At 43.5% G+C, this 23,814-nt stretch overlaps 1 protein-coding gene across 2 annotated transcripts in view; it reads left to right on the forward strand.

Moving 5' to 3' along the window:
• The window catches only part of CERT1 (ceramide transporter 1), a 911,140-nt gene that overhangs the window by 295,463 nt on the left and 591,863 nt on the right, over window positions 1–23,814 (forward strand). For both annotated transcript variants that reach the window (XM_078675236.1, XM_078675235.1), the window contains exon 4: window positions 23,100–23,207. In XM_078675236.1, the coding sequence (XP_078531362.1) occupies window positions 23,100–23,207 (108 nt within the window). The remainder of the gene's footprint in view (window positions 1–23,099; window positions 23,208–23,814) is intronic.

The raw sequence follows: 23,814 nt of genomic DNA on the forward strand, positions 1-23,814 counted from the left end.
GGATTGGCGCTGTGGTTCCCGAGTTTACCCGCCTCAAAGGTTCAAAGTTCTTCCTTTATAATAGTAGTATAGATATCACAGCACATATGGCTGGCCTGATGACCCGGGGTTCAATATGGACAGATGGCTTCTTCCAAATGGAACTTATGCCTGTGCCCTATACTCCAAACCGAACAGGTACCCACTTACTGGTCCCACCAACCACACAGTCAAGATCTGGCACTCAGCGACTACATCGCTAGGCTGGAGCAATAGACTGACTCTTGCCATACTGACTCTTGCCACATTGTTGTGGGACTCCCAGAGGCTAGGAGACCTGGGCAACTACAAAGGCTTTGATAAATGGGATCTAATTGGCATTTCCTACATTAGGGACCTTTGGGACAAAAATGACATGAAGCCCTTTGACACCCTCCAACGTCCATAGCTATGGCAGATTCAGAGCTTTTTCGTTACCTGCAAATTCGACACGCACTGCGAACAGCATTGCCCCGTGACTACTCCCCACCTGAATATTCTCCACTAGAGGACAGGTTACTAGACTGCCATTTACCTGAGAAAGCGATCTCCCTGACTTACAGAAAACTCATCAACAACATGGACGACCCACTACTGTCCCTGCGAGAGAAATGGGTTGGAGATGGTATCAAGTTAGATGACGAAAACTGGCGGGCAGCGGCCTCCTTCCCAAAACGTTCGCCATCCCAGCGCGTCTCCGCCTAGTGCAACTAAAGATTCTATACACCATTTATGTCACGGGTCCCCAATTGACACACATGGGTGCTCCGGCAGATGGGTCTTGCAGGATGGGGTGCTCCCAAATGGGCACGTTCATACACATATGGCACTGCGACCCAATCCAGGAGTATTGGCGCAAAATTCACGAAATAATGAGCGAAACACTGGAGGTCAAAATTATGCCAGAGGCCCCTAGATGCCTCCTCAACATCTGAGAACCCACCGACCTTAACGCACATGCCACACAATGGGTCACACTGGGCTGCATGATCGCCAAGAGAAACATCGCTCAACTCTGGGGGGCGCCACATGCTCCTAAAGTTGCGGATTGGAAGAAAGATCTCGATTGGTGTATGTTGAAGGAAAAGACAGTATACACAGCTTGGGGCTGTACCCGAAAGTGGTCAAAGATTTGGGCTTACTGGTTTGAGTACTGTGGCAATATATGTACTTCCCCCCCCCCCCCCCCCAACCCCCCTGTAACTCTGATTGTGATGATCCCCCCGTGACTTCCAAAGCATTATCCTACTGTACCTGTATGTATCTTGATTTCACTGGACTCCCTATTATTGACCCATGTAGAACTGTACCTCTGTCAAATATGTTTAATAAAAAGTAACATTGGAACCAACCTGTAAGGGAGTGTAATGTGCCCACCACCCACTAAAAGACTAGAACCCCCCTTGCGTAATGGAACCTATGCTTTGGCATCACTAAAACAAAATGCAAGAGATGAAGAGGACTACAATATAAACTGCAAGTCATGCAAACACTTTCATTGTCTCTTTTTTTTTTTCCTCTGAACTTTACCCCGGTCAAGCCCAAAACACAGAAAAACCACCTGTGAGCGATCTCACACAAATTTGCTACAGTCACTGAGCTATTAGTGCGTACACTGTGATACCGAAACATCACACTGTGAGCCAGATGTAGGCCTCACGTGACGCAGTTTGAACAAAATGTACACGCATAAGACACCGGAATTCAATTACTTTGAACAGAGGCAAAGTGTTAAGTGCTGTGAGTGTCACTGGCACCATGCCTCTCCAGGAGAAAATTTGTGGCTGCCCCATGACTGTGGGCTTGTGTTACGTCGTAAACATGCTCCCAATGAACAAAGAAAAGAGGACCTGTAGTTTCCCGGTACTTAACCAAATCCTTCTTAAACACATGAATGAGATACAGATCCTCAGTCAACATGGGTACAGCAGCATCCCCGGTCTCCTTCAAATTTCCGTTCAACTTATTGGTAAAACACTCAGTTAAGGGACCAAACAGGCTAGACACTACAGGACACATGGTAGCTCCAGTGCTTGTGTGGGGCCTCCAATTCCAAAATGGCGGCACGTAGGAGGCGCAGCGCCGGATGGTTCAAGTCGCGTTACTGCTAGCAAGCGTCCCGCAGCAGAGGTTGAATATGTCATTGGTGCATACTGTCATAGAAGATCCTCGAGATGGAACGCGCGGCTACAAGGTGCAGGTAAGATTGCGCACTCTATAACCGACTTGTAGCACCTTTTGAAAGTACAGCACGTACACTGTTACCCCAACGCTTAGGTTCTCCATGGGTTTCCAAAAAATAAAAAGTCACAGACCGTCGAGCCTGATGACCATTATACAAATGCTGCAGTCTGTAAAGAAATTAAATAATACATGCTTACACAACCATATTGCTCCTGTGTGGCCCCATTGACGTCCTCACTCTGAGAGTCTAACTTTACACAAGGCAAAGTAAAATGTATCCATAATCCGCCTCTGTGCAACCACACGTCTCTTTCCACACAGATGCTCCATAGTGGAAAGCTGTATCTTGTAGCTAACACTTATTTTTAGTAAGCTTTCACCAGCATAGAACAATTCAAGAAGACCAAAGAAGCATGCCCAGGATGGGGCTGTCCACTGACAAGGACACTGGTGGGGCTGGCTTGCCTGGAGCTGCATTCTTGACACTTTACTCTGTACTCTTGGTTTCATTGGGTTCTTCATGTCCATATCCTGGATCGGTTCTTTAAATCTTGTAGCAAGCTTGAGTCTTGGTCCAGATCGTCGCCAAAATATGTTGTATCTTACAGACGTAGCGGAGTTGTATTTTAAGTATTTCTTTATTGATTTCATGTTGTAGGAAGACAATTACATACATTAGTCCATGCGCCTGGTGATCCTGGTACCCCAGCCCTACCAGGAACAGCCTCCCTGCTGCTCAGCCCATCTTCCAACTGTCACCACTCATCCACACAGGCACCCAAGCATCACAGTCATACCAACATTCCACTGTCAATACTCACACTGGCTGAGCAGCTAGGAGAAAGGTAAACTGGAATACATAAGATTAAATAAGCAGAGTATCACACAATAGCTCTTGCATAGGCAAGACCTAGGGGCTTTGCCTATGCTTGTTGCGTATGACCTTATAACCTCGGTTTACCATCTTTTACCATCTTTTTATAGTGGTCTATTGGCAAATGTAGTTTTTATAGTAGTCTGTCAGCAAATGTAATTGCGGGGTTACTCTTGAGACATGTTATAGCTTGGATAATTTAAATCACAAATTACAAAGCATCTACTTAAAGTAGACCAGCGGTTGTATTCCAATACCCGGTCAGGGTAAAGTAAAGAAATGGTGGGCAGGCTATCTAAGGTGCACACGGGGGAGTGAGTGACTGGTCCATTGAGAGAAGTTTGACTGCCACATACTACGCTTTAAGTAACTTTTCACTGCTAATGACGCATTATATTATTGTTTGACAATGTTTCTCTAATGTTTTATCGTGAACTGTGTGCCTTGTTGCAGTGTTTTCGAACGCTTTGCCGGGAACCATGTATATACTCTTGTTGCGACACTAGTTTATTGCCATCACCCTCTTTTCCAAGGCGGTTATAGAATCCTGGGCGACTTGCGTAAATCTGGCAAAGATGGCAGTGTGCTCGACAGTGTGTCCTCCAGCATCTCTTTGGTAATTTTAGTTAAATAACACTTAAATATAATTGCTGCCTCTATTAATGTACTGTTACATGTTTGTGTTGAGAGACCCCATCTTGGTGAACAGCTACGTTACGTGTGGCGACTGACCGACTTAAGTTTGTGGGATTGACCCCAATAAATAAACATTCTGCGCCGGAAGCAAACTTTTTCCCGTTGCGATTGTTTGTATCTATTTCTTTTATGCGGAAGTCTTGATTTTGTCTTAATGGTTCGCAATCTCCACCATCCTCCACCACCACCACCACCACCGTACGGAATTAAGTGAGTTTCTGAATTTTACTATCCCTTAGCGCGAATTGCTCCATCGCTCTCAATTGGCAAAACGATAGAAAAAAAAATGTCACCAAATTGTGTGCGGTTCATGGGCGGATTTGTTGCATTTTTCATGGGCTGAACAATAGGATTTTTTAGACAAGCTACATTTTTATTACGTGAAAACAACTGTAACGCGAGATGCCGGAAATTATATCAGATTACGCCGGTCTAAATGCTTATTCTGCATCCATGTATGTGCCAGTGGCTAGGTACACTTTTTCATACGGTTTTCCAAAAAGAAACCAATGTGCCTCTCTTTGTGTTAAGACAAAACTAAACCACTGCCAATACTGCTATTTTCCTTATATCCTTATTCATGGGGAAACACACTGAAAATCCAACATGTACATTAGACTTCTTTTTCAGTCAGAAATAAATCTTTTTTTCCTTTATTTTTAACATTCTCTCTTTCCCATACTCTCTTAATGCTGACCAGTTTGTTTGCCAGCTATAGGAATTCAAAACGGAGTGCAACTGTGTTGGATTTATTAATCCATGTGTTATATCATTTACCATGACTGTTATTTCAAACAATAACTAAAAAGTTTTCAGAAACTGAGACTTGAAGAGTGTGAGTGCGTTGTGTGGTGAATAAAAGAAAAGAGAGCGTGAAGAGTATGGGAAAGAGAGAATGTTAAAGTTGATAAGTTTTTATGAAATAAGATTTTGTTTTGAGGTGCAATGTTAATTATGTGATGGATTTGTAGAAAATGTTTAATTTTGATATGTGAAAAATCAAATAAAAGAAAAAAAGATTTATTTCTGACAGAAAAAGAAGTCTAAGGTACTCAACAAAGATGAGATTGTGAACGGGGAAATTTATATTGTTTGCTTTCCAGCAGTCACAGTTTTAGAGTCCAACCATGTCCAGCTTTATGTTGGTCTCCAACTGCACACAGTAAGGATAACACTCACGTGTTGTAAACCTTTAAAGCCATAACCTGCAACCCTTATCCTGGTCAGTGAATGATAATTTTTGTACGGTACAGTGCAGACGGACTAACTTCGAGGGCCTATGCAGCTTTGGTGTATGGTATGTATGTAGAGATTTTTACGACTCATTGAGAGATTTCCTTTGTTGTCCCAAATAGTTGTGCACTTTTTTCCAAGTGCTTACCTAGTGGCTTGCATAACACAGGCCCCTGCCGAGCTTGGAGCACCATTTAGGCCAAGACCAATGAATATCTGTGAGCTATGGGAGACTAAAGTCCCCTCTTCACATCCTGCAGGGATCTCATTTTTTTAGGTTTCGCCTGGCGAAAAGCTGCACTTTTGTTTACCAGTATGGATGTTCGTCCCGCCTCTGTTTCCCATTGGCTAGCTCCATAAATAGACGCTAGCCATTGGGAAACAGAGGCGTCCGTCATTCTGCGAGGCGACTCGTGGGCGTTTCTGAGAATTTTTCTCATCCGGCCCCTTTGGACACATCAGTGCGGCGGTGGGCGGGGTTTATTTTTTTTCTTTCCGTGTTGTTTTCGTCTTTTCAGGAGTGTCTTCAGCCGGATTGGTGTTTTTATTTGCGTTCAGGTAAGATGTTTATATTTTTAATTGTTTGTTTCTCGACTTTGTGTGTGTGTGTAGTTGCTGCCCCGTGTTGTGAATGTTTTGCCTTGCACGGTATGCGCCGGAAGAAGTCCAGGTGAGTGCCTTTCTTGCCGTTCCCGCCCCCCCTCCCGCTGTCCGTGCCTTTCCCGCCCCCCCCCTCCCGCTGTCCGTGCCTTTCCTTGTTAAATATATGGGGCCGGGACTCCAGCGGCAATGGGATGAGTGTGCATCTGGTCATTTTGGGAACAGATAGATTACTCAGTCGGCACCTCCGTGCCCAGTGGTGCTTACACGCGACCACCGCCCGCCTTTCCCGTGCTTCGGACTCCAAATGCTCTCACCCGACAGCCTTCAACAGCCCCAAATCTCCTGCATTACCAGCCATCTCCCGAGCCTCTCTTTTCCCGCAGTATTTATTTTTCGCCGCCAATGATGCCCCGTACACCCCCAAGACCACAACCCGTCCCCATCCACCAGACCGTCGACCGCCTACCAATACATAGTGTATGTATTTTTTGTCCTAGACCAAAATTAAATTGCTGGCCCTGTATAACAAAGGTCATTTTGAATATGGAGCCACACATAGCGTATTCGAGCCAGGAGCTCCGTCTCGCCGGCCTTTTCTAATGTTATTTCATTGTGGTGGTATATCAAAAGACTGAGTGAGGCAGGCTTGGCATTCCCCTGGAAGTTCGGAGCCCTTAGCCAGATATAGCTGCTTAATGCGAGATAGCCATGTTATTTGATCAGCATTATTGCCTACTTTCCAGCTCTGGCCACTTTAAAGGCAATTGATGAGGCAAGAGAAGTACTTCTAATTATTGCCTATATAGGTTTAGAAAAGTTTCAACTAGCTCCAATCAATCGCACTCCATCTTGCCTCCCACAGTGCTTTCTACAAGCTTTTCTTAGAACATTTTCCATCCTAATGTGTTCGGTGGGATTTTCCAGATTGCTTAAAATGTTAATTTCTCTATTCAAATGTTTTCAATGAGGCCTTTGCTCCTTCGAGCACCATTTGTTTTTGTGTGTTCTGCTTTGACAATGTGAAGTCCGCTCCGGTGTCTCTGAGGTATTCTCTTAGCTCCCTTTGCACTACTCCCCAGGCTAAATGGGATCTTTTGTATGCCACATTGCAATATCCTCCACTAAGTTTCCATTTGCTGTAATGCATTAATGAAAAGGTTTTCCAAGATAGTCTCTTGCCTTGACATAGACTTGATTGTGACCCTATAGATGATATAGACTGTGCCACATCATTTGTGTTTCTAATGCTGATGTGCTGAGGATAGTGGTCACTTTCATGTATTGGGATTATGGCATCATGGTTTTCATTTGATCAAACAGATTTATTGAGATGAAAGTGTAGTTCAACACTGAATGGCTCTAATTAGGCCTGTGGCTGTAATCATAGGTGTGTCTGACAGGAAGCACCCATTCATCACCCGTAGTCCCAGGGCCTCTAAGGTTGTGAGAAAACAATTGACTAATTGATCCAGGCTATTGTATTTTGTTTCTGAATTAGAATTCCGCTTTGAGCATCAATTCTGCTTAAACAACCTTCTCTCCTCGAGTAATTGGCGAGATTCAAATTGGAATCACCTGATACTAATAAGGGGATATTGCCATATTTGGAGGTTAATGCAAACAAGTTATATTTTAGCGTATTGATGATTGTTGTCTTCATGCTCAGTTTTCAGTTGATGTATATGTTTATCACCACCAGCCCAGAGATGTCCCCACACTCCCAAGTTTCTATTTTAATTCCTAGTATGTTTGGAGTTCTAATATCTAGCTTTGTTACTTCAAAGGCATGCTTAATGGAGACATAAATCAATAGTCCTTCCCTCAGGTGGCTTTGGATCATGCCAGGGTAAAATTCTTCCACTAATCCCTTTTTTGGGAAATCTTTCTCTTTCCATGTTACCTGTGTGCATAAGGGTTCATAGGAAATTACATAATCCTCCATAGCTGGGTCAATACACAGCTTTTTTGAACCAGCTATGGTCCAGGAAAGAATGGAGAGGCCTTTCTCAGGTTTTGTGCTTAAAGGGTTGCTAGCTCTATTCTGGAGATCCGGTAAAGCTTTTTTATTTTCATTCAGGGCTTTCAAAATCCAGCCCCCAATCCACTGCTTGAGAATTGGGAGACTGAGCTAGTGTACATCGGCAACCTTGTGACTTATTCCACAACACAATTATCTTTGGTGCCTCAAAGGCTTTGGTGTTTGGATCTACCCCCTTTGCATTTTTGAGCAGTGATTCCGGGCTCAGCTTATCATTTTTCATTATCCGGGCCTTGAGGTCTGTATCCCCCAGATATACTTCTTCCGACAATAAAATAATTGGGTATCTTGACTCTGGTATACTGGCAACGGTAATACCCCCTTTTGCAAAGGCTTGGTGCTTTATTAATTTTAAGCTTGCTGTTTCTTCTGACCCCCACATAACAATAGTAGTTTCATTGTGCCTCCGATCTGAGGGTGGCCATAATTTGATGGCTTATATGTTGTCTGCTGTAAAATGCTTTAAGTCATCTTTACCGCCAGTAGCTTAAAAATGTTTCTCCCATTCAGTGTATCATTATGGCCTCTTGATTTATATTCTCTATAGAAGCTGGTCCTAGTTCTTGTGATATCACCACTGTCTCATGACATCTGTTGTAATAGATATTTTGCTGCCTGAGAGTTTGTCTGTTTTATGGACTGCTAGATATAATCCTAGTTCCTTGTGTCTAATATAGAAGCCAGCAAGTCTGTATCTTTTATTACTGCTAAAGCCTTGTGTGAAAGGTGCAAGAAGGACTTGCTCTCTATACGTTCCTTGGCACCGTTGCTCAAACTGAGCTGTGTTATTGGGCACTGATCCCTTAATCTGGTACTGCTGGAAATGCAGTAAGACTTTTTTGTTGACTTGCGTGGTGGTTTTGCTGAAGTTCAGAGTTAAGAATTCACTTTAACCCTTTAGTCTGCTATCCTTTGTGATCCTTGACTGTCTGTTTCGATTTTCCATCGATCTTGTCAACTGGTACTACGGCTGCAAGCAGTTGGTTTTCCGTCAATCTAGGGTCTCTAATTGAGCATTAAAAAATTTGGAAAATGTTTGCAGTTGTTTCTTTTATTCTTTGAGGTTTTGCTTTGCTTCCCCTCTTTTTAAATATTTTTTGTAATTTTTTTCATTTACCTCTTGATAATACAGGCTGCACTGCCTTACTTCACAACAAGCTAAGCGTAAAAGATGGTTGAGGAAGAGGTGGAACAGGAAAAACACAACATCTGCATAAAAAGTATGGTTGTACCCAGGAGTGGCCAATGACAAGTAGTACAAATTAACTAAAAAAGTATGAAATTAAATAAAACACAAAAAAAGCTAAACTCCCATATATTTTTCATTATCTAAGGTGCAAGTCAGCTGATTTATCAGCCAAATAACTCCAGCAAGGCTTTTGAAAGAAAGTCAGTGGCAGACCTTAAAAATATGCTCATCACCCATATTTCATATGACCAAAATCCACGTAAAAATAGAAATTATTATCAGTGAGTGATTGCCAATGGTTACTTTTCGTTGTCAGGGCTACATTTTACACTGAAAATTTAATTGATATGTTTGGGGGTATTTTCAGGGAAAAATCAACCAGATTTCAATTTTACAATGACATCCCGTCTGTAAACAATTTGCGCTTCCACTTCTACACAAAATGCACATTTTCAAATGTTACATCCATTTCTATGAACATAACAATTATTGTTAATTGGCACACTTGTACATTTTTTCATACTAGTAACATTGTGTGCATAACGCACCTTGCTCAAATTTCCCTTTCTGTGATTCAGGTCCAGGAAGACCGTCGACCGCCTAACAATGCATAGTGTATGTATTTTTTGTCCTAGACCAAAATTAAATTGCTGGCCCTGTATAACAAAGGTCATTTTGAATATGGAGCCACACATAGGGTATTTAGAAAACAATGGTGTTAGCCTCTGTGGAGCGAAAACGTTCATTGTCTTGGCGCACCGTAAGAGGACTTCCTATTCTATTTGCAATACCAGCCATCCCGTAACCTCCTTCTCCCGCTACCTGCCGCAGCTCCCTGCCTCCTCCAGATCCCACCCCTCCGACCAAATTGGTGCCCGCCTCCTTCGGTCACTCTTTAGGAAACTTTTGTCACGCTCACTTGCGAGGCCCCCCCCCCCCTAGCATAAGGCCAAAGCCAGCGTTGAAGCACCATGTGCAGCTCCTCGATGACCCGACAGCGCTTAACACCCTGCAGCTGCCCGCCTATCTCCCCCCTGCACCGCGTCTGCCCCCACCCTCCTGGGAAAGCAATCCAAGGATACCCGCGCCCCCCCCTCCCATCTTTTGAAGCCCCTTCCTGCCATCGATATTCATGTTGCATGTAGTGACAAGCCATTTTTATTTCGCTTCAGCCGCAGCCCTTCAGTGCTCGCTGTGCCACCCCACTCTTCACATTGCTGTTATTGTCTTGAATTGCCCACTATACCCCGCACTCTCGCCCCCTCCCCCCCGCCTGCCGCCCAGTGCCTCTCCCCCACCCGCTCTCTCCTTTGCCCACTATACTGCAGCCCACCCCTCCCCCACCTCACCTCACACTCTGTCGACGCCGCACCTTCTCATGTGTTTATTGAACATGCATACACGTAAATATTTATGGCAGAGTAATGACAATACATGCGATTTTACCTTGGACACAGTGCAGCTGTTGTTGTTCTGAAAATGGAATATGGTATTGGTATTTGCGTCCCAGTTTTTGCTTCTCAAAATCTGGCCACCATACTTAGCTGTGTTCCAAGTTTATACTTTCTCTGTTCACGTCTCCTCTTTTTATTCTTCCCTGACCCTTTCTTCCTTCCCTCGCTTCAATCTTCATCCTACCATTTCCTCTCTTCCTTTCCTCTTCCATTACTTCCCAGGAAACTTTGCGCCTGTCTACCCTTTAGAGGACATTTATGAGTGCCTGTGAGCCATAAAGCACATTTCTTGTGCTTCATGCAAAACGGTCAACCACCAACCAGCCCTTTCATAAAGCTCTTGTTGAGCGTAGGTGCTTGTATTGCCCACATTTGGATAATTTATATATATATATATATATATATATATATATATATCAAACAATCTCTCCTCCAACAAGAAAGAATAGCGACCCCAGGGGAGATTCAAAAAGAGCACTTTATTTCAGTGAAGTCTCGGGCGGATGCATTTCGGCTTGTCAGCCTTCCTCGGCGCCCCTCTCCAGTTGTAAGTGCTGTGGCGAAAATAGTCCTGCCTCCATGATTTTATGTGCCTCGCTCCGCCCCCATTAGGCACACCCATGTAGTCCTGTGTAGGAGAACTACAAGACCCACAATGCTTCAATGTGGTGCATCGCGGGTTTTCAGGGATGCGCAATTCGGGTGACACGCTGGATTGGGCACTGGATGCCAGGCGCAGAGCACGAACCTGCTGGGAGGTGAGGCACCACCAACGTCCAGTTCTCCCTCTGGTCTCCCCTGTATTCGCTACAACCGCTCCGCCTGAAGTCTTTTAGCGTGGGCAGGCACAGGAATCCCAGTCGCCCTGACAGGAGAAGCAATTTCTCCCGACCGCCGTTTTCCTCCAAGCATCGAGGTGGGTTCCAAACGCTACTGCATATATGTGTGTGTGTGTGGCTCTGTGTGTGTGTGTGTGGCTCTGTGTGTGTGTGTGTGGCTCTGTGTGTGTGTGTGTGGCTCTGGGTGTGTGTGTGTGTGTGTGGCTGGGTGTGTGTGTGGTAGTAATTGCTGTCTGCTGAGCTCGTCCGTAGGGTACAATAGGTCTCACATTTGCGAGAGATTAAGCTAATGGCAATGTAAATGACAATGCCATTTATTTATCTGTTTTCAAAACCAACACACAAATACAAATTTTGTCATTTACAATGCCAATAGCTCTAACTTTTCCAAAGGCGAAACCATTGCATTGTAAATGCTTGTTTTGTTAGGCCACGGATTACCAATGCATGTCACATTCCTAAAACTGGTGAGATTGTAGCTCATACTTTTGCCTCACCCAGGTATGTGTGCCACTAAAAAAAGTCCTACATGGGTGCGTGTTTTATGATACGTCTTTGTTGGACTTTGAGTCCGGAGGGGCAGCCCATAAATTGTGAAACAGAAGAATTGTTGCCTTTCTTGGGGGAATAGGCTATCTCTCTTATCCAAAAATATATAAATGCACTTCATGACTTCCATCTTTGCTCACTGAAGTAATCTGCTAAAAGCAACGAAAATAGAGTAACTAGGTCTCCCACACTATTTAAAATATATAATTTTAAGCCTATACCCAAAAGGAGAAAGAAGTTAAGTGGAGAGAATAGAGTGGGATGCAGTGACACTTCATAAGTTTTAGTTTGTGGTTTCAGTAAGACATTGGCCCCTAGCCGTACCATTGAATTGCCAGGAAATCTTGTGTTAAATCGCATTCAGAAGAAGTTAGGAAGGAAGGAGACTTGAGCTAAAGTACCCATGCTTAGCATTTGTCCCCTTATCATGGAGAAAAATGGCAGAAAGGAAGTGATGGTATGCAAATGCACAATATATGTAAGTTTCTCCATGTAACTTCTGCATTTGGAATCAGGAACGACTGTTTCTTATTTTAATCCCCTGGAAGTGATTGTTCATTGGGGTTTTCGTATTTATCGAGCGGATGGTGTGGAGCTTTGAAATTCTATTTGAATAGACTTCATATATGCTTCTGAAATGCACTTCAGGTTTACTTGCAGAAACCTCAGTCCATGGCCAATTTAACTCCATCTAGTTGTGTAGAAAAGTAGTCTTTTAGGTAATATTGGTTGGGTTGTATATTATACAGGAAGTGCAGTATGGAAATTCTTCTAAACTGCCGCTCTCCTTAGTATTGACAAGGGACAGTGTTCACCAGTGCTAGACCACTTCTGTAAAGTTAAACACTGCCAACCCCGGGTTTTTACATAGAAATGAGGCCTTTACTTTTGTTAGTTTGATACCCAGGTATCTAACCCTCAATCTGCCATTGTTGAAGTCCTGGTTTTACCAGCCGCATGTCTTGATTCACAGAATTTTGCCAGTTTAGTGTGTGGCCCGAGCACTGTCAGAACGTTTCAAAGATTCCCAGCAGCCCTGGAATCATGTAGCTTGGACAGGACACATACAACAAGATGTTATCTGTGTAGAGTGATGTCTTATCTTCTGCAGTGGGTTGCTTTCCAAAGCCCACTACTCTCTTGCGCTGAGATTCAGCATGCTACGGACTCGACTGCAAGGGCAAACTGGAGAGGTGACCCTTTGAAATTTGAAGCTGTGACATTCACCCTGACCACTATCGGATTTGTGTACAGCAGTTTTACCTGTGATATAAGGACCAGGCCAATCCTGAAGATCTCCATTGTCCAGAAAAGGTAGCTCCACTTGATAGCCTGTTGCATCAAGTTGGCATCAAGAGACAGGATGGCTTTCACTTCATCTCCTTCTCATCATCTCTCAATCCACTGTTGCATCCTTGTTAGGTTTAATCTGATAGATTGATTTGGGATGAACCTGTTTTGATTTGCGTGTATCAGGAACAGTATTACTGTTATTAATCTATTTTCAAAGATTTTTGCTAGGAGTTTAACTTCTGTATTTAACAGAAATATCAGCTGGTATGAGGAGTACTTGCCCGCCATCTTCCCCTCTTAAAAGCACAACTGTAGGTTCTTTCCTGAGATCATCAGGTAATTTGCCAGTTTCTTTATTTTCATTAAACATGTCTAGCACGTGTGTGTCCAGTACTGAGGCAAATTTCTTAAACCGTTCACCCGCATTTTGTCTGCTTGCAACTGCTTGATCGCATCCTTCAGTTTCTCTATGGTTATTGGAGCAGTCGAGATCTGGAGCCATATCTTCCATTCATTTTGCGCTTGTAATCAGCTGTAGTATGGCCAGTGAGAGGGGGGAGGGGTAGGCATTCTCTTTCTTATCATACATGTACTCCTAGTACCTCACAAAGGTTTGGGCCCTATCTTCTTCCTCTCCTATTTCCTCTCCCTCATGGGATTTGTTAAGGGTGAACCAGAATGTGTAGGATGCTGTCCAAATTATTCAGATAGTTCTGCTGGCTGAATCTGCTGAGCCTGTTCCAGTGTTGCATATCTATTCTGATGCAACGGTATAGTTGTTTATGAATCTTTGGGTATTAGCGTCTGCTCCTTATTATTTCCTCCCATGTAATCCATAGGCCACCGATAATTTTGTAACAGCCTGACTATGGGAGGCTCAGAAGCTAATCTAATATTATTTTGAGTGACAATGGGGTCAGTAGTATTCAGTTCTGACTGTTTTTGCAAAGTTGAGGCATCGCCTGCTGTATCACTGCTGGCAGTATCAACAGAGCCAGCCATGTCTACTGCTGCTAAGCTTCTAACCTTGGGTATGGAGCTCTCTCAATTAGTACAAGCCTCTGTGCAAGATTGACTGCTTGGTAGCGCCTGAGCAGCATCTGGTATATTGTGTTTGCTTGCTCATAGTTTCACCTTGATGTTGGGATTGTGACTTTGTGCTCTGAGCAGGGAGGCATTATGTGGCAGATTAGATTTCCATGTTTTCTTTGGCAGTGGTTTCCTTCTACTGTGCTAGATTTTGTGTGGGAAAGACACCTTCTGCCTCTCCCTATAGAAGGTTTACCAGTTGGACCTCTGGCCTTAGGCCCAACCTCTAACCCTTGCTCCTCTTGCGGGGTACATCTTCCATGTGTCCAACTGACATTCATTGTCCAGTTTTTGTTCTGTACTATTTTGCTGCGCACGTGATTCAGCTTTTACTTTTTAGGGCAGCTGTTATGAATTGTCGCAATTAGAAATGGTTGCCATTCACTAGTCTTTTTCTTATTGCATTTTAAAGAAACTTTGCCATTTAATGTGTCTTCTGGTGCCTGCATGCTTAATCCAACCTTTATTTACTATTTCTGCCATGTGCGCTTTCTAGTAACTTTGCTGTGGTTTTAGTTTGGTAAGGCTGTAGTGCTTACCCAGACTGAAAATTAGAGCATTTCGGCGCTGTCTCTGCCCTCTGTGGCTTCTGAAGGCTCCTCTCTAAGGTCAGTCTCTGGTGTAGCTTCCCTTAACACATCCGATTGCATGTTCAGGTCACCAAATACTTTTACCTCTGGCTGAGCAATATTTCCACAGAAAATGTAAGAGCCGGAGTGCTGCCGCCGCCAGTTTCTGCTACAATGTTGAGATGCTGCCCTAACATCAGCCTCCTGAAGCAAAATGTTCTATCCCCAAAACTTGGTTTCTCATGCTCAGCACTGTGAATAAACGTTCCCCCGATGCTCTGGGTCGGCACCTCTGGGTGTCATAACATGCTCTGCTGCTCTCTACTTCACGCCAGGAGGACGAGAACTTACCATTAGGTAGGCAGATGCTTCATCTAAATTTAGCCTTCAACTTTCCAGCTTGTAAGTAGGCGGTGAGTTATGCAAGTAAGCAAGCTATTGTTTGTGCAACTCTAGGACACAATCACATATCTTTTCGATATCTGGTTATCTAAATGCTAAAGTGCTGTGCTTTCAGGAGAGCTCAGGAGCTTTAGCAGCAGGCTGCCTCCCGCGGAGCTTCCTCCATTCGCCGATTTGCCAAGCTGTCCCGTCTTGCCAAATGATTATCATTTGAACAGCATTCTAAATCTTCTGACTTGCCCATAACAAATCCAATTAGTGCTAAGAGAGAGGAGAAGCTCCAGAGGTTGAACAGGCTAATGGGACTGAGCGTGAGTTGACAGAATTAGACTGAGGAAGAAGCTGACATTGATGTAAGAGACTGTACAGAAGGCATGTACAGCCATGAAATTCCCTCTACACACGAAGAATGAGAATTCTTTATTGCACTTAATGTTGGGAACAGCACAAGCTACTAGTCGAGGGCAGCTGAAATTGGCAAGGAGATCCATTATAACAGTAGCAAGGTAAAGGCTATGGATAAAAGGAAGACCATGTTTTTGACCACTTGGAAGGTTTGGTAGATTCAATAAAAAATTATGCAATTGATTGACTCAAATAAACTCTACTAATGATAGACTCAAATAGGAGGATGACGATTTGGATAACAGATCCCGCCGCTGTAAATTGAGAAAGGTGGGGATCACCGAAGGAGCAGAAAGCACCAATATCTTAATTGAGGCACCCACTGAATTCTGAAATGAAGCTGTTCTTCAGAATAAAGCTAACCAAGAATTGTCGATAATCCGAGTGCACCAAGTACTTTTTTCATTTTGTTTTTTTTATTTATTTATTGATTTTTTGGCAGTGGAAAATTGCACAATAACAAAGAAAATATAAACAGTAACTTCAAATAATTCATTGCAATAATACATCAAAATAGAGAAAAACAATTAAGAGAATAGATATCCTTATATCCAATTAGTAATTGGTAGCCATAGTTTTTGGCCAAAGGCCTTCCTTTTCCGGCCCTTAAGTTTATACACCGCATTTTCCAGCTGATAGCTATTTAACAATTTGGATAACCACTGATAAAACACCGGTGGATCAGCATCTAGCCATCAAGAGGTTATACAATATCGAAAGAATGACATAGCAATGAATAAAAACCCTTCTTCTGCAGTCGTCTTATTACCAATTTCATCAGATTGGATTCCGAGTATCACAAGTTCGGGCGTTAAAACAACCGTTGATTCCAGAATATTATTTAGAAAACCTTGTACTTGTGTTACAAATTGAGTTAATTTCGGACAACCGAGAAACATATGACTCGAATCGGCGGCAGGATGTCCACAACGACTACAGTTGGTACCCTTCAGTGCTTTCCATTTCATTAATTTGGATGGCGTATAGTACAGATCAAAAGTGGACATATAGTGCTGACTTTTGAGTGATCCATTAAAAATAACATTGCTACAAATTTCAAGGGATCTGGATATATCTACTTTTTCAATTCCAAAACTACTTTGCCATTTGTCAGCATATGTGTCTAGATTATCTTGTATTCTTTCTAACAACATTTGATATAATATGCCAATTCTGTTTTTTTTCTTTTTCCAGCAGCTTTCCAGCACAGCTATTTTACTCATAGATTCGGTGTTTATTATGTTCCCTAACTCCAGGAAGCTGCGTATCTGTAGATATTTAAAAAAGTCCCCTCTACTGAGACCAAATTCATTCTGCAAATCAGAATATGAAACAAGTTACTCATCATGATACAGTGTACCAAATGAACTTATTTTTAAATCATCCCATCTGTGCATAACAGGGTCACTAAAAAATCTCAGGCAATAGAGGATTTTTCAAAAAAGGTGTGTAGTAATTCAAATTAAACAGAAGATGGAATCTTTTATTAATTTGTTTCTAAGTCTGAAATGCTGCAATCATAATTTTAAATTTGTTTTTTTATAGTAGCTGGGTTCTATTAACCTAAAAAAACATTGTCGAGCTTCGGCTCCGAGTAGCATTTCTTAAATTGATGGCGTTGTAGCTTCGTCTAGACTAAAGTCTTGAAGCATTAAAATGCCCATTAATCTTAATGTAACTGCCCAATAATATATTCGGAAGCTTGGGACCCCCAGGCCGCCTCTTAATTTTGGAAGAATGCACCATTTAAGGGATCTCCTGGCTCTCCGGTAGCCCCATAGAAACCTAGAGATACTTCGATATAATTTATTAAACAGCATTGAGGAAAACAAAAGAGGAATAGTGCGAAATAAATAAAGAAATTTGGGCAGTATAAGCATTTTAACTACATTAGTACGACCCCATAAGGATAAATGCAAATTATTTAGTCTCTCAAGGGTCCTATTGGTGGATAGTAATAGGGAATCTGTATTGAGCCCAACAATATCATCGACTGTTGAAGATATTGTAACACCAAGATATGAGGCGGTAGGTGTAAATATGAAACCTTCGGGTCTGCCTGTGGACGAGTGGATTAGCTGGGTTTTAGATATGTTGAGCTTATATCCCGACAGCTCACCAAATTCTTGGGCAAGTTCTATAATTTTGGGTAGAGATAAGCGTACATCTGGGGTGACGACTGCAACGTCGTCAGCATATGCAAGAGATTTATATTCTACATGATGAAGTATCACCGGGGGAATTCCTGCTTCCTTTGTGATCTTATTCAAATAAGGTTCAATGTACATAGCGAACAGCAGAGGGGAGCAGGGACAACCCTGCCTTGTCCCCCTGGTGATCGGAAACGGACAGGACATCTGATTGCCTATACGGATTACTGCCTTGGGCTCATAATATAGCGCCTGGATAGCCAAAATATATTCATTGGGAAATCCCTTCCATGCCAGAGCAGACCACAGGAACCCCCAGTCGACCCTGTTGAAAGCTTTTTCCGCGTCCAACAGGATAACGCCAACTGAAGATCCCGTGGCCAGCGCCCAATCTAGTAAAGTAATATTACGTCTAACATGGTCGGTGGTATCCCTCTTTTTAATAAATCTGTGTTGAGTCTTAGAGACCAGCAAAGGCATTATATCGTAAAGTCTATTGGCTAGTATTTTGGAGAAGATTTTGCTATCAGATGTAATAAGGGATATAGGACGATACGACCCTAATTCATTAGCATCCTTGTCTTTTTTTTAAAATACTACAATAGTAGCCAGGGACCAAGAGGCAGGTGGATGTCCTTGATATGCTTGCTTAACATATTCCTGAAAATCCGGTAGAATTCGAGGGGGATTCGAGCTGGACCCATCGCTTTACCAGGGGCTAAGCCAAGGATAGCTGCTTCAATCTCCTCCCATGTAATTGGAGCGGCAAGGAGCACCATATCCCCCTCGGGCATCCGTACATTATCAATCTCCCTCAGATACTCGGATGGGTCCTTGCCTGCATCGATCTCGTTACCGGGTTTATTATATAATAACTTGTAAAAACCACTGAAGGCCTTCAGAATCCCTGCCTTAGATTCTTGAGACACTCCATCTAAGTCAGTAACTTTGGTTATATCATTTAGCATAGCTTTTTGTCTAATCATTTGAGCCAAAATTCTCCCTGTTTGTTCGTTGAGCTCGTAGCACTCTGCCTTATTTTGTTTATATTGCACTGCAACCTGGTCGGCTAAATAAGAGTATAAGACGGCTCGTTCGATGGTTAGAAGTCGTTGAGCTTCGTCAATATCAGAATCGTTACCATTCTTAATACAAGCCACTAATTTTAATTCTGCCTTCCTCACTTTATCGCATTTGTTCCTGAACTCCATTTTTGCCTTCTTGCGTTGAAATTTAGAGTAACTAATCGTTTCCCCTCCTTACAATAGATTTAAAAGTATCCCAGACAACTTGAACTGAAGCAGTGTCAGTATTATGAGCAAAAAAATCTTTAATAGTTTCAGCCATATGTCGGAGATAATTGTCGTCAAGCAGAAGATTCCTTTGGAATGACCAGTGACTGTTAAAATTATGGCTTTTAGGAGGCAGTGACAATTCTAATATTGTGGGATTATGATCTGAAATAAGTTGTGGTAATATCTCAATTTCTGTGTTCTCCAAAAAACAAGAAGAGATAAAAAAAATAGTCTAATCTCGGAGGGCATTGCACACCAATTGCAGTGGTGGCTAACAAACCAGGATTGTGTCCACAGCAGATCCTTCTCCATTCCCCAACTAGAGTTCACAGTGGTGACAGATGCACCACTTCTGGGGTGGGGCGGCCACATGGGGGAGGCGGAGATCAGAGGCTTCTGGTCTCCGGTGGAGTCCGGGCTGTGCATCAACCTTCTGGAGCTCTGGGCAATTTGTCTTGCACTGAAGGCATTCCTTCCTTCTGTCAAAGGAAGAGTATTGCAGGTGTTCAGGGCAACACCACCGCCATGTGGTATTGCAACAAACAGGGCAGGGTGGGGTCGTGGTCCCTCGGTCATGAGCCCCTTTATTTCTGGAAGTGGCTGGAACATCCGGGCATGTGTATTTGTTCAACACCTGGCGGGTTCCCTGAACGCCAGGGCGGACAAACTCATCCGCCGGTGCATGATAGATCACGAATGGCGTCTTCACTCGGAGGTGGTGCAAGTTCTCTTTCAGCAGTGGGGAGAGCCTTGGTTAGATCTTTTTGCCACCGAAGAAAACGCGCAATGTCTGCCGTTCTGCATGTTGGAATTTCCATGGCGCCACTCGCTAGGCGACACTTTTCGTTGCAAGTGGAGTTGTGGTCTTCTATACACCGTTCTGCCTATTCCACTTCTGCTCAGAGTGCTGAAGAAGATCAAGCGCGACCGGGCCCAAGTAATTCTTGTGGCTCTGGAATGAACAAGAAAAGTTTGGTATCCTGAGCTCATGAACAGGGCCATTGATCCTCCGATCAGACTGCACTTTCGGGAGGATCTTCTGTCGCAGCAGCAGGGGACGGTCCTCCACCCGAACTTAGCCTGACCTCCTTGCATGGAGATTGAGCAGCAACAGTTGACCGTTTCGATCTTCCTCCTGAAGTCTGTAACGTTATCTTGGCTGCCAGGTGTTTCTCCACCAAAACAGGATAAGCCTGTAGATGGAACAAATTTGTGGCATGGTGCGCAGCAAAGGCTGTGGATCCCCTTTCGGCCACTCTTCTGAGGTTCTCCTCTTCATTCTTTCTTTGGCCCAGCAGGGCTCTGCTCTGGACGCTTTAAAAGGCCATATTTCAGCCTTTCTTCACCTACCTGATTAGCCTTCTCTTTTCAAGTCCCCCATTGTAAATCGCTTCTTTAAGGGCATTATCCACTTATTTCCTCCTGTTCCTTTCATAATGCCCCAGTGGGACTTGAACCTTGTTTTGACTTGCCTTATGTGCGCTCCTTTCGAGCCACTACACAATTGTTCTCTCAGACTCTTGACTCTCAAAACTGCCTTTTTAGTTGCCATCACCTTTGCTCGTAGGGTCAGTGAATTTCAAGCTCTTTCTTCGAAACCTCCTTTCCTGGCTGTTCATCCGGACAAGGTTGTCCTTCGCATTAAGCCTTCTTTTCTCCCCAAAGTGGTTCCCTCTTTTCACAGAGGGCAGACCATCACCTTGCCCACCTGCTTCCCGCCCCGTATCCTTCTAAAGAAGAGGAGAGGCTACACCGTCTGGATCCAAAACGTGCGCTTTCATTTTATCTGAATCGCACAAAGCAATTCCGGGTTGATGATCAGCTCTTTGTTGGCTTTGTGGGAGCTGATAAAGGTCAGGCCGTGCAGAAACGAACCATCTCTCAATGGGTTGTTCTCTGCATTATAATGTGCTATTCTCTGGCGAAAAAGGAACCTCCAGTGGGGTTGCACGCTCATTCCACCAGGGCGACGGCAGCCACTACTGCTTTGGGATATAGTCCCCCTTCATGACACCTGCCAGGCAGCCACGTAGGCATCATTATACACGGTCACCAAAATAAAAATTAAAAACAAGCATTTGTAAAGCACACAGCTATCTCCGGAGAGGTGCCCCGGTACTGGGGGCCGTTGGGAAGATTAAGCGAGCTATTGCCCAGAGTCGCAAGGTGCTGGGCTAACCTTCCACCGGTGATCGAACTGCGAGCCCCCGTGGTCCGGAATCAGCAACCCTGGCCGCTGTACCACACTACTTCCCTAACACTACTACCTGGGTAGCCAAGTCCGCAGAGACGGCTTCTTTGGCTGTTCAGTTCTCTGGGACTTTCTGGTGTGAACTTGGTTCGCAGACCTACCTCCGGGGTTGGTATTGCTGGGGTATCTAGTCTAAGGTAAAGAATGTATAACTAATAGTCTCTTTCAGATGAACAAGTTACTTACCTTCGGTAACAATATATCTCTAAGAGACATATATTAGTATAGATTCCTCACTGCCCCACCCATCCTCCCCGTTCTGCGAACTGACTTCTAGAGTGAGGGACTCCCTTTCAAGACCCTAGTTGATGCACTAGTGGTCAGTGTCTTGCATGGCTCTGCGCTTCTGGCATGGAATGTCGTGTAAAGAACTGATGTCAGCACGCAGGGGCAGTGTTTTAAGTAGATACCGCAACATCATTCCGGGGGTGACAACACCAATGACGAATGCGGAGTCGAGTGGCGCACCCGACCGACGCGCAGGGGTACTGCTGAAGAAAGAAAAATTCTCTGTATCCAGTTTTGACATCTGGGGGTAATTTGAAGGTAATGAATCTATAGCTAATATATGTCTCTTACAGATATATCGTTACCAAAGGTAAGTAAGTTGTTCAATAGGCTGTGGTAGTAACAAAGGTCATGGACACCACCAGTGACTGTAATCTTCTTCCTCTCCTGCTGCAGCAGTGGCCAGTGACCTTTGAGTTCTCCTTCCATGGTCTTGCCCAGCTGGTAGGAGGCAGAATTCAATCTTTCCTACCCACTTGTAGGGCGATAACATCAGATCAATAGGTTATGCTCTGCCCCTTGCATTCCACATGTTTTTTCTCAAACTTCAGCAGACCATCCCACCATCCTTCGCCAGAAAGTTAATTTGCTTTTGACATAGGGAGTCATAAGAGTCCCAGACACAATGGATGGTGAGGGGCTTTTTTCCCACTATTTCTTGGTACCAAGAAAGATGGAGGATTCTTGCTGATGTTTATATCTTTCCTCTCTAGACGCTTTCTTGCAGAAAGACAAATTGAAGATACGGACATCAGCCAGGGCCTATCCGACCTGGATCCAGGGGATCAGATGATGTCCTTGGACCTGCAGGATGTAATTTGCTGCATCCTAGGTTTGTGGTGGGTACAGAGTATTTCCAATTTGTTGTTCTACCGTTCAGCCTCACCCCTGCTTTTGTGTTTGCGCAGATGAGGGCACTGATCGCAACCAATCTTTACAGGACAGTGAAACATGCATTCCCTTTCATCGGTGACTAGTTGCTGACAGACGACTCGCCTCAGTCAGTAGCCTTGGTTACGCTCTTTCTGGTGGAACTTTATCTAACTGCAGATTTCTCATCACCTTTCCCCCTCTATGTTCAGTGGAATGGACTCCTCAATGATTCTCAAAAGATGCAAAGCTAAATTTGGCACACTTTCACCACCAATCTGTCATGGCTGAGGGTTTCGGAAAAGTTCAAGAGAAACTGATGTCAGTGCGCAGGTGTTGGGCCTATATCTGGTGCTATATCTTCCCTTTCAGAGGTGGTGTGAGGCAGCCGCAATGTTCCATGGTGCGGCCGCGCTGGAGCAGTTGCTTCAAAAATCTGGATCCAGTCTGGAGCTTGGGGATATTCGCATGGTGATTTTTCTGGCGTGTACACCAGAAATAGCTTTATTAAAGGTAAGTAACTTTTTCCTTCAATCTACCAATCCACTGCTAAGAATAAATGCAGGGTCCCAAATTATACCTAGCATAAGCTCGAACCTCTCCTTCACCAACTACTACATAAAACAATAAGCCTTTTATTTAATGTTTCAAATCCGTTGTCTTTATTTCTGTAATGCTGCAAAATGAAGCAAACCGTCCTGATATGCAGTCGCAAACTGGAAAACTAAATCTCTTTAAAGCAACTAGGAACCACTTAAAAGCATTTCTTTGTCCAATGTATCTGAAAATTGCATCTCTTTCTGATTTCAGTCTGAATCTGGCTATGGATCAGAAACAAGCTTACGACGACATGGCTCTGTGGCATCTCTTGTATCTGGAGCAAGCGGGTACTCTGCTACATCCACCTCGTCATTCAAGGTTAGTGAATAACTTATCCAGTCATTTTATTTCTCTCGATGTATAAATGTGTTTTATTTTTGTGTGTAACACGGTAGAAGCACTATTGATCTTGTTAGTTTTGCCCCAAATGTTAGTCATATTAAGTGACGTTTAAATTTTAAGTTAGGAAGTTCAGAATTGATACATCAAATCGTGTCAAAGCTATTAGAAAATGGTGTGATTTTATGTATTTTTTTCACATGCCAAAAATGTTATTTCATTCCATTGTTGAAGCCAATGTGGAAAAGGATAAATCAGAGCACTTTAAGTCAAGCTTGTTTGTTGCAACAGTCAGTTGCAGAATGGTTTAATCAGTGGTCCCCAAACGTTTTGGAATCATGACTCCATTTTTAGAATGACCAACATGCGCGGCCTACCTACCTTTAATAGACGTGAGGCGGGGCGATTTTTCAAATGTAACTAAAGCTTCGTGTGGTAGTGCATTGTCCTTCAGAGAAAGCACATTTTCCATTGAAATAGCCACTAACTGCACAGGCATTCAGTTTTATTGATAGTACGATTTATCACACATGACACAGTGTGGAAATCGGGTTTCTATAAATATTTATCATTAGTACAAACATAA

The sequence above is a fragment of the Lissotriton helveticus genome, chromosome 2_1, assembly GCF_964261635.1.
Source record: "Lissotriton helveticus chromosome 2_1, aLisHel1.1, whole genome shotgun sequence".
In the NCBI taxonomy this organism is placed as follows: domain Eukaryota; kingdom Metazoa; phylum Chordata; class Amphibia; order Caudata; family Salamandridae; genus Lissotriton; species Lissotriton helveticus.